This window comes from Gigantopelta aegis, unplaced genomic scaffold, assembly GCF_016097555.1.
Source record: "Gigantopelta aegis isolate Gae_Host unplaced genomic scaffold, Gae_host_genome ctg1951_pilon_pilon:::debris, whole genome shotgun sequence".
Classification (NCBI taxonomy): domain Eukaryota; kingdom Metazoa; phylum Mollusca; class Gastropoda; order Neomphalida; family Peltospiridae; genus Gigantopelta; species Gigantopelta aegis.
The window spans coordinates 1-21,540 of record NW_024532810.1 but is presented as its reverse complement, the minus strand read 5'-3'; the positions used below and the strand labels follow the sequence as shown (position 1 = coordinate 21,540).

Sequence of the window (21,540 nt, the reverse complement as noted above, 5' to 3'; positions counted from 1 at the left end):
TGGACGGGATGTAGCTCAGTGGTACAGCCCTCGCCTGAAGCACTATCGATTTCGGATCGACTCCCGTCGGTGGGCCCATTGGGCTATATCTCGTGCCATCCAGCGCTCCACAACTGGTGTAACAAAGGCCGTGGTATGTACTATCCTGTCTGTGGGATGGTGCATATAAAAGATCCCTGGCTTCTAATCGAAAAGAGTAGCTCATGAAGTGGCGACAGCGGGTTTCCTCTCTCAATATCTGTGTGGTCCTTCCTTCTTTCCTGGCTACACAGCAGTGATTCAGCTGACTAGACTCTTTGTTAATGGTTACTTGTTAGTGGATAGTGAGAAATCAATAGAATAGATGTTTAACGACAACCCGGCATGACAAATACATCGGCTGGCTTGTGAGAGTATGTACAAGAAAGATAACACTTTTGAGTGTATACATAGACTGGTTTATTTTAGCTGTCTATACAAACATATTCAGAATATATACAAGGTGTAACACATAGTTACATCCTATATGACGACACATACTTTATAAACTTTATACGAGAGATCCTTAATATATACACAGTGTAACACATGATAACATCATATATGATGACACACACTTTATAAACATTATACGTGAGACCCTTAATATATACACGGCGTAACACGTGGTAACATCATATATGATGTCACATACTTTATAAACATTACACATGAGACCCTTAATGTATACAAGGTGTAACACGTGGTAACATCATATATGATGTCACATACTTTATAACATTACACGTGAGACCCTTAATATATACACGGTGTAACATGATAACATCATATATGACGACACATACTTTATAAACATTACAGATGAGACGTTTAATATATACAGTGTAACACACGGTAACATCATTTATGATGACACACACTTTATAAAAATTACACGGGAGACCCTTAATATATACACAGTGTAACACATAGTAACATCATATATGATGACACATACACAGACAGGGTAGTACGCACCACAGCCTTTGATAAACCAGTCGTGGTGCCCTGGCTGGAACGAGAACTAGGGACTGTACGGGTGTCTAACAGCCACGAATGCTGTATTCTAGTCTCTCATAGTCAAACATATGGTGAAGGACTACACAGACAGGGTAGTACGCACCACGGCCTTTGATAAACCAGTTGTGGTGCCCTGGCTGGAACGAGAACTAGGGACCGTAAGGGTGTCTAACAGCCACAAATGCTGTATTCTAGTCTCTCATAGTCAAACCTATGGTGAAGGACTACACAGACAGGGTAGTACGCACCACGGCCTTTGATAAACCAGTCGTGGTGCCCTGGCTGGGACGAGAACTAGGGACCGTAAGGGTGTCTAACAGCCACGAATGCTGTATTCTAGTCTCTCATAGTTTACATTCAAACACCAAAACTAGCTTTAAAGGGACTGACCCTACTTTCAACCCGTGAAAATTAACACTAAGTTTAGTTAATCTACAAACCTGTAACACATTTGGATAAAGTTACAATTGAGTGAAAGATTAGTCTGTGACTTTGAAATGGTGAAATACCCTCTAAAAATAGACTAAAACTCGACTCCATAACTGTTAATTCTCAGACGTGCATGCGTTTCTAAAAATATGAGAAATGCATTTTGTGATATTAAGAACACCAGGACGACCAAAAACACTTCGAATGTACGGAAATGGATAACCTAAACAATAAAATCTAAGTAAAGTATGATTTCAGTTTTCAAAAACGGCTATAATAGTAAAAAATATACCTTAGTGTTTAAAAACTAGTGTATGTCCCTTTAAAAGATATTTACCGCGTTTGTGCTTACAGTTTACTTATAATATCAGCGGACGGTTTGAATAAAAAAAACCCACGTAATTTAAATAAATCTTACTTTTATGCTCCAATACCAGTAGTTTAAATAACACATTTACACACACAGACACACACACACACACTCACTCATTCTCTCTCTCTCTCGCGCTCTCTCTCGCGCTCTCTCTCTCTCTCTCTCTCTGTCAAAAAAAAAGAGTCAAACTGGAGGCGGTGTTTTTTTTGGTTTTTTACAAGATATTGGAAATACCGCGCATCGAACAATTATTCTATTAATATTATGGTGTGTTTGTTATTACTGTTGCTGCTGTTTGTTTTTGTTTTCTTGTTGGGGTTTGTTTCTTGTTCTTTTTGTTCCCCAATATAAAAACTAGGGCGAGCGGGTATAAATGTCCACGATTTATTTCATTATTGCCATTCAAATGATTGGGTTTTTCTCGTTCCAACCAGTGCACCACAACTGGTCAAATGTCATGGTATGTTCTTTCCTGTCTGTGGGAAAATGCATATAAAAGATCCCTCGCTGCATTAATTACCAAATGTTTGACATCCAATAGCCGATAATTAATATATCAATGTGCTCTAGTGGTGTAGTTAAACAAAAGTTTACTTTACTTTATTGTGGTCCGTACCAGTGACACGCCTTATCACATCGCTCGCTCCCCTTCCATACAAACCATAATGTTTATTGTTACTGTTAATTTTAAAATTAAAAAGGGGAACATAAACCAACAAGAAGTTTTTTCACAGAAATAAGCACTTGGTCAATATGTTACACACACAACCAGAAACACATTATTTGATTACACACATTAATTATTTGAGTATACACATAAGTAAAACACTGAACTGACACCTGTGTGAATGCACGAAGCGCACTGTGTTGCAAACAGTCACTCTTAAACTAACATGGATCCAATCCAATAAAGATAAATAATTGAGAAGATACGTTTCCATTATTATCATGTACGTTTCTTGTGAAGACGCACGCCAGGTCGAGTTTATTAAAAGTGTTGTATGTTTCTCTTTTGCACTAGTAAACATTGTTATAACAGCAGCTTTAAACACCTAGAACTAGCAAAACAAAATAAAGCCTTATCCCCCGGTTTATAGCTCCGTAGCCATAATCCAGTCATAAACCAAAATAGGTGAAGTGGTGCCCGACCCCATCTTTAGCCTTTGTTATCAAAATCGCCAAATATACAAATTAAAATAGATTTCAGCGAATATATTTAATTAATTGATCAAAAAGATATTTCGAGAAACAATTGAATACATTTATTTCAGGCGTTTTAATTTTGGTGCATTTTTTATTTATTTATTATTTTTATTATTATGTTGTTGTTTTTTTGGTTAAATCAAATTTTAGTTTCTCTACAGGTTTTATGACCAAATTCATCAAACTGCCAGTGATGTTTTACGCATAATTTAAATAGATCCTAATAGGAAGAGACCCACTTGATCAGTGAGATTAAATACACAAACAATGTTATGCCCCAGAATAAACTCAATCCAAAATCTGTTATGCTTTATGATACACTGGCAGAACACCAAGCACTTGACCACTTCTCGTTGATTCTGGGAAAGTTATATTGTCCTCTTTTCCTTCAGCCAGGTTGTATTTTCTAATTTCACACTTAGTGCTGCAGCCACTGAAGGACCGCAAGCTTCCGTTCTGCCATAATACGCCAAAACAATATTCAAATGATCACCATTTCGTTGTTGACTTGACTTGAATCTTGATTTCACCATCACTGTCAGTGACCTGGATGTGCATCACATTTCCATCATAGTCCAGCAGATATACATCAGGGAGGTGAACCGAACCTCTCAGACACTCCGAGCTGTGTGGTAAACTTGAGCTGAGGTTAGACACACAGCGGGTTGCTGTATTGATACACTGGATAACATCTGATCCACGTCCTCCACTCCGTCCGCCCATCACCAGAATGTTGTGTCCAACTGTAGCGGTGAATGCATTCTCTCTGTTCTGTTTCAAATTTCCAACAACCTGCCAACGTGTTTCACTCTCGCTCATCTCTTCAATCGTGTTGCTGTACATACCACCAATTGCATACACTTTAGAATTAGCTGTGGCCATGCAGTGAACCACGCGTTGTTGTTCGAGATCTGGACCTGTTTCCCACTCTCTTCTACAGACGTCATAGACGAGTGTACATTTTCTTCTACTGTCACCACCAGTGATGTAGATCTTGTTACCTAGACTTGCTGCTGAATAACACAATCCAGGATTTACTGGAGCAGGTGGAACGTCTTCCCATGTCGCTTCTGATGTAAAACAAGACAGAAGTGTAGTTTGGTTGTAGTGCAACACAAAAACATTTCTACGCACATTATGAAATCTGCTGACAGAACGTGTAGACAGTTTTGAAAGCATCACATCTTTTATCATTTGCTGAACAGAGTTATTTTCTGAAATTAATTTAGAAAATACCACATTCGCAATGAGGAATTTTGCATCAACAAGATCAATTCTGATCATTTCAAATATACACTTTACATCATCTGCATCCGGGTTATTTCTTTCAATCCACTTCATAACACCTTTCATAATTATATCTTCTTTGCATTTCAAATCATCTTTGGACAATATTTGTAAAAGTTCTGTCTTTGTCAGATGACCAATATTTTCTGTTTCAACAAGGTCAGTCAAGTTTTCTGTCAGATACGAGAATGCTCTGCTGGACAAATCAGGAACATTGTAGCGGTTCATAAGTCTCCACCACTGTAGACAGTTGTCGGCGTTGATCACTAGACTTTCCTTAAGATAACGATGACACAGATCTTTGACGCCATCAAGCTGCATCATTTCACATGCGTCTAACATTTTGACGCAGTTGTCTTCGTTTACAAGATCCACTGAACACAAACACATCTTGATAACATCCTGAAACACCGACACCGAGACAGTGGGCAGATTTAAGATGCCCGTCCGACTCTCTGTCATGTCTGATGTTAACATTGCCCGGAAGTAAGACGACATCGCGGCCAGGACCAAACGGTTTGCGCTCGTTGTCCCATTCTCACAGACAATGTCAAGGTCATTGAACGTACCTTTGACCATCTCTTCGTGGATGTTTTGGAGAATGTTGCTTTTAGTACGATCCATTATTCCACGACTTTGATCTGAAACAGAAGAAGTGTTGTAGTAATGCACCTAATTTAAATGGTAAAATCTGAATTCATTTTGACGGCAGATATATAAGCTTAAAATAATACATGTACTGGTGCTATACTAAAAATATAGCATATTACACTCTTAAATCCATTCAGTTGATTTCCCGTCATATATTATCAACAAACGTCTGTCATACACAGTATAAACTGGTGTTATTTTACAATATGACTTAGGGGCAATACCCGAACGATGCAAAAACAAGGTACGTTACTTCACATTCACGTCGTCTGTCCGTTACGCAACTTTGAATAATTATTTTCTAAACCACCATATCCCACTTATTATTAATGCTTTGTAAAAATAATTGAATTATGACGATGGTCCATAAATCAGAAGAAAAAATAACTAGCTAGGCCTTTACATGTATAGGTAAATATATCGTTAGCAAATCATCAAATTTGTGAAAAAAACAATAGACATATTCAGGCAAAAACAGCCTGAAACAATTTCACCAAGTGTTTGCATCATTCTACCCACAATATTAGTTGTAATCCTGATAAAAATGCGAGGCAAATCGTTTGCAATCCTGTATACCAGTAATGACAATATGAATAAATGGGCTACGCGTACTCTTTTCGATTAGCAGCAATGCACCTTTTATATGCACCATCCCACAGAAAGGGTAGTACATACCACGGCCTTTGCTACACCAGATCCTAGATCGATCGCACATCAGGTGAGCTCTGTACCACTGACCTACTATATTTTCGGAGGAGCATGTCTTAACACACACACAATCACACACACACACACCCAGTAAACTTCACCAGTAACACCAGTTGTGGAGCATTGGCTGGAACGACAAACAGCCCAATAAGCCCACCGATGGGAATCGATCCTAGATTGATCGCGCATATGGTGAGTGTTGTACCACTGACCTATGTCCTCATCTCCCCCCCCCCCCGCTAAATTAATGACGTCTGGGTACTACTTAACAAAGACAAAACAACAAGAAATAAACAAAATAAAATTACAAAAATAATAATAATGAAAAGAAAGAAATTAAAAAGCAGAAAACAAAACGACACCCCAAAAATAAGAAGAATACAAATCAAATAAATAACAAAATGCTGGCTCAAGCACCTGTTCAAGCAAAACAAAATTCTTTTGCCAAATATATTTTCCGGGGAATTAGGTCTCGAACCCCCCCCCCCCCCCCATCTTCCGTAAACTTCACTCTCCTCAGTCTCGGACTCCCACCCCCTTGGACCCCCACCCCCACTAACATTCCTGCACACGTGGCTCCAGTGGTCCTGTATATATGTAGCTCCGTAAAAACAACAACAAAGGAAAAAGAAAAAGAAACAAATAAATAATTAATAATAATAATAATACAATAATAAACAAAAATAAACACACAAAAAACCAACAAATAAATAATTATAAATAAAATAATTGTTAAAAAATCTTAATAAATAAAATAAAATCCTGAGTTCATTTTTCGACTCTTTATTATTTTATTTCAGCGAGTTTGCCGTAATTTTGTCATGAAATAATATACTGTTAATTATTTGCCATGTCTATAGGAGGTCCTCATTTGCCACGAAAAATATATTTAATAAAAATAATTAATTGGTGGTGAAGTGCCGTTGATCCACAAACCCACCCCTCTGTAAACGAACCTCTTCTTTGTAGCTCACGTTTCAGATTTAAAATAACTACTGTTCGATATCATTACGACTACTGGAAAATCAATACCTGTACTGTACCCCGTGGTCTGACCTCCACAGTTATTTGACTTAAACTGGTAGTATATATACTAAAAGGCAAAAGTTATGGTTACATGGATTGTTTGCAGTAATAAAATTGTGAATGGATTTATGGATGGAAACCAGAAAAAATGTGCATGAAACAGCTAGAAGAAATGCAACCAAGCAGTTGTTGCAGTGATTGCATGCTTTGTGCAAGAAACAGGGAATTATCGGGAGAAATCCTGTCCAGTGTTCACCATAAAGGCCAGACATTCAGTCGCAAAACATTGCCACTCTGTGCAGCCTTCAGAAATCCAGAAGTCAGAAAACCCCCATTAGTGAACTGTTTGATGCAATTTCGTTATGCCACGCCTCAGTGAAAATGACAGATGAGTGAGTCATAGGGATGCTTGAATCTGGGACCTCGCAGCATGACATTGCACGTCAATTCAACATCCACAGAAACACCATATGGCACTTATGACAACGATATCAACAAAACAACCAATTCAATGACCGTCCCCGTAGCGGCCGACGACCCGTGACAAGCCCTCGCCAAGACACATGGATCCGAACCACGCATCTGCGAAACAGGTTCCAGCCAACAACCCGCACAGCCCTCAATGAGACGACAGTGACAGGCCTGTATCAATGCTCAAGGTGGACACACATGCTCTGACTGTGTGAACTTCGCTCTGGACCCCCTCTAGTGATGTGGCTCATTTCCATATGGCAGGTGCGCTCTCTTCATGGACTATTGCTGGTTTCCATACCTTCAGACATTTCTCAAAGACTGCATTACTCTAACGCTCGGCTCGCTGCGAGACACGGGTCAGCTGCGCGTCTTAGGTTTGGGGTAAAAACAGAAGTGGGCGGGATTATGCATAGATCTGAACGAAAGCGAGGCAATACTCGTCGGTGAGAGTTACCAAGCAATACCGGTACACGTGTTGATTCTTTGTTTGTGCCTTTTAGTCGTCTTTTATTTTCTTTCTTTTTTTGTCTCCAGGTTTATCGGAAATTTAATTTACAACATAATTAGTGTTATTATATACTGTCGACGTAATTATATGATGGTTAACTGCAACAGTAACAGCAATGCATCCCAAGAAACGGCTAACATCATGGTTTCGATTTCCAAAAAAACTAAAGTTGTTTTAAAACATGGACGCATTACTGTCGTCGAACGGGCTTTACACCAACTAAATACAGCAGGTTATGGTACATTTACAATGTGAAAATTAAAACAAGTATGTACTTAAGATATACATTAAATAAAGGTATTGCAATTTGTTCACATACATTGTACGAATATTGTTTTGTTAACCTCATAACAAAACACCTTCAAAACGTGAATTATTACTTTATTTAACAATGTTTATCGTCAGTTCAGTATATTGTCATTAAAATTAAAATGCAGGAACAACGTATGTACTCTGGCCAGAAGGAATGATGGTTAATTAGTTTTAAAACTAATGTCGATTATTAAAGCATAATAAAAGTGTACCTTTCAATGCTTTCTGTATGTCATATTAAAAATACTCTACACCAAATAATTGTTTTAATACCTACACTGGGTTTCTGCCAGAGGGTGTGGAGGGTAAACTTACATGTATGTACTAAAAAATCTCAGAAATTAATGTATATATATATCTAATGTTTTATTTTTTCCGATAGATTATAGTAACATAATTGCTGTTTAAAATTTGTAAAAGTGTGTGAAATAAAATGTTCAATAATTTTTTTTTTTTTAAATTCAAACCTATAACCACCCAATCTCCTTTGAATATATTTAGTTTTTACAGGCCCGTAGGAACGACTTTGGGAGGTGGGGCACTGACGGACCAGGTATAAACTCTACATCAGATTTTGGTTACAATGGCAAAAATTAATGTGATAAAAAAAGCTCACAAGTGTGTGTGTGTGTGGGGGGGGGGGGGGGGGGGGGAGAGGGGAATACAGTCTCTAGTGAGGGATACAAACTAGATTTTTATCTTTATATCATCTTTATTTATGCAAAGTAGTGAAAATTTAAAACATATATTTTCATCCTAGAGTGTGTGATGGAGAACAAGTCCCTAGGCCAGCCCCTCCCCAGTTCCTACGGGCCTGTTGTATTTTATATTAATAAATGCAAAGACTATACATAATAATATTGTCGATAAGACATATTAGTTGTAAAGTGATTGTCAGTATGTGGCAACAGTATAATATTTTCCAACATTTCTGTGTTTCTGTACCCGGCTGTGGACAGTTTTGGCAGACTGCGCATGGCAACACATTTTCTTAATAATTAAAAATACACAGTTTAACCAAACACATTAAAACTTGGAGGATAACTAGTTAAGAGAACAAAGAAAATTGTGCTAATTTTAGTTTTTTGTTAAATTATTATATCTTGCTTTGGTGAGGAGGGGACGCTTTTTGCAAATTTGCCAAATCGGCCTATGGAATATCCACTGACGTGTCATATTTACATCTATGCTGAACAAGACTTATGATGAAATATTATTACATTTTGTGTGCTTTTCTTCTAATTAGGTCCATTTGCTCAGTTTACATTAAAAATGTCATAAAAAATTATGTTTTAAAAAATGCTTGTATGCTAGCTAGTCTATGACCGTGTGGCTTCTTCGTCGGCAGTTGATTCATCCGAATGATCGTTTAAGACAACATTTTCAGGATTAGGGACAAAGTCTCTGATAAGTGGTTCAAACTGATACCGTTTGATGCCATTAGCACAAGATGGACACAATTCTTCGTCACTCGAATCGCTAAGTTCGTCCATGCTGCTTGGTAGTTTCTTCAATTTTTCTCTCATCGATGACGTCACGGGTCTAGCTCATCAATTGTCGACAGTTTCCGGCAAACATCGGAAAAAAAACCCCAACCAAGACTGGCATGCTCAACTTGGTCAATAAGGGGAGCGCGGTAGTTGCATGTTGTCGTTTATGACGGCAAACAAATTCATTACGCCATATATATGGTTTGGTGTCCGGTCTCCTTTAATGCCAAATATCCAGAATTTTTCCAAATTCGCTTTTTTCTTCTTCTTTTTTTGGAAGCAACCATTTCTGAATATATTTTAAGTTTTCAATATTTTTAAATCCCGAGTTTATCATTCTCCATTTCAACCTGAACTCGGTATTATCTACAGTTTTGTGCTAATACTAAGACGTTTGTCTATTGGCTGTATTTGTCAACAGCTGACCAATGAAAATGTGTTTGACAATCGAGTAAACTGAAGCCATGTATGAAATTTGTCTTACAAGTTATGTAGTTTATGTATTCATTATAAAGATATTTCAAATATATAGTAATTACTAAGGGGCAGACATTGGTTCTATGGCGATGCATGCAAGTTAGCCACGGTTAGTAATTACTAAGGGGCAGACATTGGTTCTATGGCGATGCATGCAACTTAGCCACGGTTAGTAATTACTAAGGGCAGACATTGGTTCTATGGCGATGCATGCAACTTAGCCACGGTTGGGTAAAAACCTGAATATATAACAGAACACTTGCGATCGTACGAAAACAAAAGAAATGGATCCACAATTCTCTTCTTTTCGTATGCTTTCACATGCAACATTTCACTAAATAATATTTGGCTACCAGTAATCTGTGACGCATTCATGGCATTAATATACCTACCAACCTTGTTTTATTCAAGTAAGTTAACCTATAAACAATGTAAATTTTTACAAACCATTGTTAAACATGTTTCATTACACTGGCACCCTAAAAGCTTTCTCTAATAGTAATGTAAGCATAATGCAGAACGACGGCCAGTCTTAATGTGGGTATCAGACGTTTCGTCCCCGATTCAATAATTAACCACAAATTAGTTCGACCCCACTGATGAAATAGTACAAATGTGGCAACATTGGTCCCAAGTTTGTCACTTTATTACTGATCTGTAGGTGGGAGTAAAACTGTACTACAAGTGGAGCTTTTTTTGGGGGAGGGTTGATGATTTTTTTTATGTTTGGTCTGTATGCGTGTGTGTGCGTGTGATAACGCTGTTAATTGCTGTACTAGGTAAAGTAACTTTATTTACACTGATGAATATATTTAGCATGTTATGTGGATTGATTTATACTTTTATTATTGAATACATAACATTCCAATAAATAATATTTTTTTACTGTTATGTATCTCTTTGGTTGTTGTTATTTTTTAAATGTGTCAAACATGGCGCTGTTTAAATTTTTTTTTTTTTTTTTTATGAAAATGGCATTTTCGCACGCTTTAAACTATTGTTTGTGCGCTTAAAAATGAAAATACCAGAAAATTCCGGGAAAATATTTCCATTATGTTAGTCGCCCTGCATATATATATAATCAGCTTGTGAGAGGGATATGTGAAAGAGAAATTAAATACACACTAAGTTCTGACAGAACACGAAACTTGTGATGAGAGAAATATGTAAAAAGAACCAAATAAAATACACACTAATTACGGACAGTACACACACAAACTACGGACAGTATACAAACTAATTATGGACAGTAGAAGCACACTAACTACCAACATTTTACGCACTAACTATGGACAGTACCAGTGTTCTCGCTGCTCCATTTAAGCGGGACGGCCCGCCCTGCTATTGCATTTTGCCGCCCTCCTTTCACGTTCTCCGCCCTCTTTTATTTTTCTGTGCCCATCTTTATTTTCCAGCACCCTACTATATTTTCCAGCACCTATCTCCGCTATTTCCAAATGCACACTTTTTTCCAGACATAAAAAACCCACAAAGATCAGTCTGCCCACTGGACATCAAAGGAAACAAGCCGCGTTGTGTACGAAAAAGCAACTGACGAAACATTTACGACGGTTACCGCAACATAATTTAATAGTATTTTTAACAGCCTCTATTTTGTCCTATACCTGTATCCATTTGTATGTTTAATACAAACAATAAAAGTTATATTTTATTTGAGCAATGAAAACATTTTTATTTTTTATGGATTCGGCAATCTCCGACTGGAAAACCCCCACTTATTTGGCGCCAAATTTGTCACATGATCAGAACGGTCACTCTATCTTTTGTTTCCACTAACTGTCGTCTGATATTTTGTCCTCAGTTACAGATATAATTGATTGTAACTGACGATTTTTACTTTCTGTCATTTCTGTCATTCTGTTTATTCAGCAGTTCTTATAACATATTGTAAACTTTTCATTTTGGGGGGATTGGCATTAAAATCATTAATCTTGGGTGCCAAATAATATATACATCGCCACTACAAAAATGAAACTACTTTTTATCAGTTGGCGATAATATTTTATTCATTCGATGAAGATGGGAATAACAAAAAATGTTTTCGACATTAGAGGATCACACAAATGTCTTTTTTGTTTTTTGTATATCTTGAAATCTTTATTAAAATAATAATATTAAACCTTTGATCGGTTCAGCAAAACCGGAACTGCCCGTGAATATCAGACTGATAACATCTTCGGTTCAGTTAAATGACAAGTCTGCTTGCATTTCGTATAAACTTTTTGTACTCAAAATAAGGAGTATGTCTTTCCACAAAGTCTATCAACACACAAAAACATGGTAACCACCAAGCCCCCCCCCCCCCCCCTCCCATTTTCTTTTTTTTGAATAGTGCCCTCCTTTAATTTTCTCCCAGCGAGAACACTGAGTACACAAACATACTACAGACAGTACACACACAAACTACGGACAGTACACACTACAAACAGAACACACAATAACTACAGTCAGTACACACACAAACTACGGACAGTACACACTAATTACGAACAGTACACACTAACTATGGTCAGTACACACACTAACTACAGACAGTAAACACACTAACTATGAACAGTACCACACTAACTATGAACAGTACACACACTAACTTAAAAGAGTACACATACTAACTATGAACAGTACACACACTAACTATGAACAGTACACACACTAACTTAAAAGAGTACACATACTAACTATGAACAGTACACACACTAACTATGAACAGTACACACAGTAACTTAAAAGAGTACACATACCAACTATGAACAGTACACACACTAACTATGGACAGTACACACACTAACTATGAACAGTACACACACTAACTACGAACGAACAATACACACACTAACTAAGAACAGTACACATACTAACTATGAACAGTATACACACTAACTTAAAAGAGTACACATACCAACTATGAACAGTACACACACTAACTACGGACAGTACACACACTAACTATGAACAGTACCACACTAACTATGAACAGTACACACACTAACTACGAACAAACAGTACACACACTAAGAACAGTACACATAATAACTACGAACAGTACACAAACTAACTTAAAAGAGTACACATACTAACTATTAACAGTACACACACTAACTACGGACAGTACACACACTAACTATAAACAGTACACACACTATGAACAGTACACACACTAACTACGAACAATACACACACTAACTACGAACAGTACACATACACTAACTACGGAAAAATCAATACGTGTACCGTACCCCGTGGTCTGACCTCCACAGTTATTTGACATGAACTAGTAGTATATATAAAATCAACAAATTAATCGCTAGCAGAACGAAGCGACAGAACACAAGTACGTAACAGACTGGACAACTGATGACATATGATTAGTTTGAAATAAAAGTGAACATACCTTCAAATTTGTGCTTCAAAATGTCTAATCTAGTTGTAAAATCCGACAGGCGACCATGTTAACGTTTCTGTTTAAAAATGCTATATGGAATATAATATATTATATCAACGAAACTATGACCCATAAATATCAATACTACATATCCTACCTCAAAGTATAAACTAAAGAAAATGGTACCTTTCGTGGCTCATTTTCGGTATTTATATATAACTAGATGTTTTTTTACAACATCCCTAGTTTCGCACAAAATTTGAGTACTTTTTTTCACAGATACCAGACCCTGGTTTTTAAGGTGCACGGGTGTGCGATCGCGCTCATCAAGCGCATGTAATTTCAATCTGACGACTGTGAAAATCAGCTCACGTTACACTCGACAAACAGTGCACATAAAATAAATTTGTACATTTATTTCCACTATTTACAAAAACCAACTTTTCATAGCTCATTTAGCTAATAGGAATGTCCTTTTATTAAAACGTTAAAGATTAAAAACATGGGAGTGGCTTCCATGCAGTCGGTAAACTGGTATTTCTCTTTGTTGAACAAATCAGGAAATACTGGTTTAACAGACAATTTTGTAGACGTATCAGTCAAAATCCTATATGAGCTACACTGCCTATTTGATTTATTTTGGAGAGTGCAATTTTTCACTCGCCTTAGCATATTGAGATGTGTGATTTTCCACTCGCCTGGATTTTTTAAAAAACCCAGGACTGAGATACGCCTTACATATCAGAGGGTAAAACAGGTATGGCGCCATACCAAGATTTTTTGGCAGATGTTTTTAAAAACGTTAACCTTTTGACAAAATGAATTACTCTTTATCATTGATGTATAATTTTCTTAACCCTAACCCTATACTTAACCTATGATCTTTCTGGGGAAGGCATACCATACCCCCTGTTGACTGTGGTTGCAGTCAATTCCATAGAACCATACCCAAAAATATTTCTGGCAGAAACACTGTATTGTTTTTGTTTTTTTTACAACCAACACACTCACATTTGTAACCAATCACAGGACTTGTGGTGTTAACTTCTCTATCAAAAGTTCAATCCACTTTGAAATTTGACCCAGCCGGAAGTTATTTGGTTTAGTACTACCTGTAAACTCACAATACGAGTATTACACAGACAATACTACGTACTGACGTTTAGATACCACGTGCTGAAATTATGAAGACTGTTTTCACAACCGCGTGTGTTTAAGCATTGTAAATGTATGCAGTTACACGCATGTAAGACCACTGGCGTAGGAAGCGGGGGACTAGAAGGGGAGCATGCCCCTCCCCACTACACTTCTCTTGATCCAATAGCAGCATTGAGATTTATATTGATATCTATACATGTACCCCCCCCCCCCCCCCCCCCCCGCCGCATACACACATGTATGTATGTTTTCCATATGAGTACATTCCCAGGTGAGCCGGTGAGCGAGGTCGATACTCACTGTCATATGTCAGTGTTAATTAAGTTTATACAAGTTTTTAAACAGCACTACCACCTGTAATTAAGGTAATTTAATTCACCTGGAGCTGACAGAAGAGTGAAAGTATTAAGTAAGTCTGTTGTGACTTTTTGTGCTCCTCCGCGTTGTAAAGCCCCGGGGCTCTACTCTTTTTTATTAACGATTTGGCCATGGTCTCCAGTCTGATTTGAATGAATGAAAAATACATGGGCTATTGGGTGTCAAACTATGGTAATGCAAATAAATAAAGTGATGATCAACATCAATATAAAAATTCGAGACTTAAACAAAAACAGTGTAAAGAACTGTGCAAAAACACAAATATCACAGAATTTTACGGATACTGAATTTTACTCAAAACTTCAATTTTGTGCTGTATTGGCCATTCTCAAAGAGAATGCTACACCCCTGCACCACAGTGAGGTTACAGCACACGCAGGGGCCAGTCTGATTTAGACAATTTACATAGATGGTCAGCCACCTGGGGGTTACCATTTCCAAGGCCAAAACAAAATGTATTATTTTTCAAAAAATTAAGAGAAACCCGATTAAATTAGAATTAAAATTTAAGGAAATTATTATAGACCAGGTGCTGTCCATCAAATTCCTAGGAGTGATCTTTGACAGTGCCCTTAATTTCGGAAATCACATTGTCAACTGAGGTGACTGGCAACTGTACATTTTATTTAAATCTACTTAGAGTGTTATCAGGCACACCATGGGATGCAAACAAGAAAACTCTGCTCATGTTTTTGAAGCATTCATTGTGTTCAGACTGCAATATGGTGCCATGGCATTTGGTTGCGCTTCACAGACTCAGCTTAGGAGGCTCGATGCAGTATATGGCAGAGCCCTCAAAATCAGTAGGGGGCACTGTCTGTACTCCATATGACAGCGTCCTTGCTGAGCTGGAAGTTTTACCACTAACCCTTAGAAGGATCACGCAGGGCTTGAAATATCTTAATAAAATCCGTAGCCTGATTCTCCTACTAACAATTTAAAACCTGAACAAATAGATGCTACCAGTGGAATTGTCGGTCTGTCAATAAGTAGAGCTAATATTAATTTTGAGTTCCCGTGGCAGATTGACATTCCAATAGTCAACTGTCATGAGAAAAGAAATTTTAAAAGTTGAAAATCCAAAATTTAAAAACATTATATTTATTAAAGCAGTTGTTGGGGACTTGTATCCACAAGTGATACAAATATTTACTGACGGATCAAAGGACCCAATTTTTGGTAAAACAGGTATGGCCTTTGTTATCAAAAATCCAAAAGGTTTTGACAAATCAATAGCCATAAGGGCTAGGCTATCGGATAACTTGTCAGTCTATACTTCAGAATTAATGGTATCCTGTATGCTCTGATGTGGATTGAAAAATATGAAATAAATAGCCCCGATAGTTATGTCATTTTCTCTGATAGCCTTAGTGCCTTGCAGGCCAATACTATCAGACCGGAAATTATCAAAAAATATATAAATTTTATAATAAATTAATTATTAAAAAGGTAAAGGTAATTTCCAAGTGGATCCCGGCTCACGTGGCAATTAGCCGTAATGAGCTGGCTGACGAAAAGGCAAAGAAAAGCCTATTAGACACTGCTATTGGAGTTTCAGTAAATCATAATTATAAAGAAATAGAATCAATAGCTGAGCCACACTTTGGTAACTTGTGGCAAACCGAATGGGACCACAAGACCAGAGTGTGGCATGCAACCATTAAACCAAAGTTGACTACACCTGGGCCAGTTTCTTTTAATGTTAAAGTGACAAAAATTATAGCTCGTTTGCTTTAAATAATATAAAATGTATTATCAAAACATTCGATACACCCAATTGTTTAGTGTGTCACTGTTTGGAAGACGTTTTAAAATCACTATTTATTTGAATGCACTAAACATAATCAAATAAATTATTTTATAAATAATAATATTAAATTTAATGATTTTAATTTATTAAATCCACCAAAAAGTCATAAAAGAGTAATATACTGGTTGTTAATCGCCTTTGTGTATCAATCTAATATTAAAATCTAATTTACCATCAACGTCCCAAACTGCGTTCACCTAATAACACAAACACGACATTTGTGAAAATACTATTCTACATTTTTTAGCTACGATATGTGAAACAAAATAGATTGTAATTAATTAATGTAAAAAGTCAACAATGTGGACGTACAAGTTTACAACAAATCCATTCTAGTAAATAAAAGTGAAACACCCCCCGGTAAACAAGAAAGAGTGCGAAATTTCTAACTGCGTTCAGGCGCATGCGTTTGCAAAAAGTATCGTACGTACCGCGCATCTGCGATTCATCATTTTCCATTTTTAAGGCCTCTACATGAAACAAATATATGTTTCTTAACTGTGCACAGTTGACGAACACTTTATTTTGTGTTTTTTTAAAAGGATAAAATCAATTTATCAAGTGTTCTGGTCCGGTCCGTGTTTTACCAACACCCATCGCTAACACTTGATGTCAATACTTATGGGCATTACGTTCATACCAGTGAATAGTTTGTAAAATAATATTTGTTTCAATGAACTGATTCTTAATTAATACAATCTATGTACCCTGAAAATTATTTACAATTGTTATAAATGGGTTATGAATACTATTCACCACAGCAGAGGCACAAAAATGTAGCATACCTTTTGCAGATCGAATATAATAATTGAAAACAAATTCTAACATCAGGGGGCATAAAAATTATACAAATTAAATGATCTGGCTTTGTTGATCTGGCACGTGTGGGTCATGTCATATGCACCAAATGTTAATTTATCTTCCTCCATTTTAAGTCAGTTTTTACGAGTCATGTGGACCCGATATCTGTATTTTTAAGGAATAAACAAAAACGACTTAGTAAAATTAATGGTTTTAGGGGTTTGTAAAGTTTTGTATTTAGATATCCTGGTGTCATATGTTTTCGATACGATAAGCAAAAAATTAAAATATAATAAAAACAATACTTCGTACATGTATACGTTTATTGTGAAAAACAGTGATAATTTCCCATGAACGACAAGTTTTCCTAAAAAAAAAAAAAAAATGCTAAGTCGCACAGGTGTTTCCGCTATATTTTCACAAACGTCATATGTTTTCGATAGTTTCATTGACTGTCTATTTTTGTCCTTGTTACGGTAGAGTAGGGTCTATACTCCGTGCAATAATTTACATCAAAATCTTCTTTTGAAAATAAAATCATAAAATGTTTGTAACTCGTAAAAAATATTGAATAATTTTTAGACCAATAGACAGTGTTCACTGAAAACATATTTACATTAGGTTTTCGTCATAGGTTAATGTCTAATTATCGTGTTATACGTATCAACGGCACCAAAATTCAGATTGTCTCCTTAAGTACTCTGACAGTGATACAGAACTATCTATTTTCTAAAAATCTAATTCAACCAAACCACCTTTATTTGTAGTAAATGTAAATATGCCCCCACCAGAATTACCGAAAAGAACTTTGCTGTGAATGACATAAGAGGTAACCCAACCAGCCTTCCATAAATTTTATTGTTTAGTGTAATGATCACGTGGTATATCATCTAACTTTGGCAGGTCAGGTGTCGGCGTTGCAGACGATAACTTTGCAGGGATTTGTGATAACTGGATTTCGCTGTGTGAGGCATTTTATTAGTACAAAAATTTTGCATTAAGAAAAATTGATAACATCATAATGATCATTAAACATGCACACTATTTATGGTATTATAATTAAAACAAAGTTGGCAGCTTGACTTGAAGCATTTTTAATATTGAGAGAAAAAACACACTTCATTGTTTATGTTCAGGCTGATAGTGACATAATATCTCGCATAATCTCGCGATACATTACATGCAGTTACAAAGTATCGAAAACATATGACATGTCGATCGAAATTGTATGACGGTACGATACTGGGATCAGGCTAAAACGGAACCACTACCAAAACGGAACCATTTTTGTTGGCGAAAACGGAACCATTTTCGTTGGCGAAAACGGAACCGATTGTGGCTATAGGTTCCATTAGACCAAATCAATTCCTATTGCCGATAATGTTAACGTTTACTAATAAAACTGATATAAGCAGCGTTTCAACACACCCAGGAAGTACAGCAATAGAAAGTGTGGCACCTCACATCTAATCTAGCTGCAAGAAAATGGGGGGTCACGTATCATTTAAGAGATTTAATTGATGTTTTTAATAGCAACCGTCATTTTTGCTGAAAATTGCAGTTCCATTTTTGGGGGTACCCCGCATTAGTTTCAACCTCTGGTATATACTGCATAACAACTGTATAACAAATAAAAGTGTATTTATTTATTGTCAATGGATAATAGTATTTGCACAAATAATCAATGTCACATATTACTACCAATCACACCCACAGCTGCTTTTACTCCGTAAATATTTGACGGTGCACGTCGAACTTTGACACGATACTCTCTTCTTTGGTACTATGCAACCTATAACGGCACCTCACTGTATTGGCTAAAACGGAACCACACATAATAGAGAGAGAGAAAAATGAAAAATCATGACTTAGGTTTATTGCCGAATAAAGCCGGTCAAAATCGTATTATTCAACACGTGAAACCGTGGTTTGTGCTACGATAGGAATTAACACGTACCAAATCTTTTAAGTTGTTATTACTGTAGACTGTTGATTATCAAGCATTTAAGTTACTAGAATTACACCTGTATTGCTAATTGTTAATCGCCATCACCGATTCCGTCTAGCCGGAGTGTCGCAGACAAAACATCAAAGCTCACGATTGCTTGTTTTGTAAATAAATAAACATCATTTTACTTTATTACGTCTGACTTCCTTCATGAGATCTGTTAGTTGTTGCTGTGTTTAAAAAGGTAACAGAGTAAATTAGTGCCTTCAGTACAACTGTTATTTTTAGCTTGAGCACGTGCTAAGATGATGCTTGACGTCACTAATCGAGGCCCTTACTATGTAGCCCAAAAATAACAACACTCATGTATATAAACAATTTCATTTATTTAAAGCCACACACCCTAGTTCCATCCAGCGAAAATAAATTATAATTTGGTTAATCTACAAACCTGCAACACACTTAGATCACGTTTTTATCAAATGGAGTGAAAAAGCAGGTTTTATATCGATAAATACCATGGGAATCCCCATGTCCCAATTGCTTGAAATAATTTTGAAAGTTTGTATTCTGATGTCACCGGTAGATGTCGCTCGAAGCACAACAATGCCTACGTCACAACAAATTTCACAGACTTGGGGTGCGTTCTTTTCACCTCTCCTGGACATGTTCCAACTGTTCTGTCCTGGTTGTATCCCCTCTCCAGATATCGTAGAACTTAGCAAAATTATTGGTTTTAAGGGTTTGTAATGTTTCGTATTGCAATACTGACTTGTCTGAACTTTATTGTTACTGAAAATGTTCACAAACTGTGAAGAAAAATCTAACAAATGAACAACAACAAATCGGATGTTGATTGCACGAACCGTGCACGAGAAAACAAACCGAACCAAAATGATAACGGTCACGTGGTATACCAACGTCTATGACATTGAAATGGAAATATCCCCTCTAAAAATAGATTAGACCTTGTCTGCTCAACGTTTTTCTCTCAGACGCGCGTGAGTTTTTCAGAAATACGAAAAATGTATTTTGTGGTATTACAAACACCAGGATTACCAAAAAACACTTCAGGTGAATGGAAATGTATATTCTAAATAATAAACGGTAAGTAAAGTGCAATTTTATTTGTTAAAAAATGGGTTTAATAGCGAAAAACAACGCTGTGATGGTTAACAACTAGCCGTAATTAGGGTGTGTCCCTTTAATTCACATAAAAATGAACTATGAGCAATCATGTTATAATAGCATATATTGTTTTCTCATTGGGAATGCGAGATAAATAGGTTTTGATTTCGGCGCTGTTTTAGCCATCGATTTTGGTGCCGTTTTAGCCAACGCAGGTTCCGTTTTGTCCACAGATTTTGGTACCGTTTTAGCCAACACAGGTTCCGTTTTGTCCAATTTGGTTCCGTTTTCGCCTGGGGCCGTTTTGGCACGGTTCCGTTTTCGCTATAACCCACGATACTTAGGCCCCTACTTCTTTGAACTTTATAGTTAATGAAATTGTTCTAGAACTGTGAAGAAAAACCTCACAAATGAATGACAAGCAGATAACAACAAATCGGATGTTAATTGCGCGAACAGTGCACGAGAAAACAAAATGAACGGAGTTGGAAGCATAACGCAGTTAGGGACGTTGACGATATAAATTTTGCGGTTTGCTTCTGTACTGTATTGCCGTACGTTGTTTTACTGTAGCGGAATGCATTAATATTTTATAATTTTACTAATTATATAGAATTGTCACTGTCGTTGCACTTTAAGTAATAGGATAGCTTGTCCTACCTTTCTATGATCCGATTATATCTTTTTAGTGCGTTTTCCAAACCTGTTTAGACAGGTCGGCCATTTTATACTGAAATAAAACTAGCGAACTTTTCTATCCGCTGTGAAGCCAGCGAACAATAAGAGGTTATCGGATGTCAGGTCTTTCCAGAATATAGTTCCCACATTGATTTACTTTATTTTCTGTTTGTATCAATAGATTTATAGTGTTTTTGCAATAAACAATTATTTCTTCCACAATACAGTGAATACTAATAGTATTACAATCTGAAATATGA

General features: G+C 36.7%; 1 protein-coding gene across 1 annotated transcript; it reads right to left on the bottom strand.

Annotated features, from left to right (window-relative positions):
- Window positions 1–420: 420 nt before the first annotated feature.
- LOC121391209 (kelch-like protein 6) lies at window positions 421–5,678 on the bottom strand. The gene has a single exon (XM_041522908.1). It carries the CDS (start codon window positions 4,952–4,954, stop codon window positions 3,533–3,535), a length of 1,422 nt encoding a protein of 473 aa, XP_041378842.1. The 5' UTR covers window positions 4,955–5,678; the 3' UTR covers window positions 421–3,532.
- Window positions 5,679–21,540: the final 15,862 nt, after the last annotated feature.

Coding starts and splice junctions, on each gene's coding strand:
- LOC121391209 (XM_041522908.1), bottom strand. CDS start 4,954: ATGGATCGTACTAAAAGCAACATTCTCCAAAACATCCACGAAGAGATG.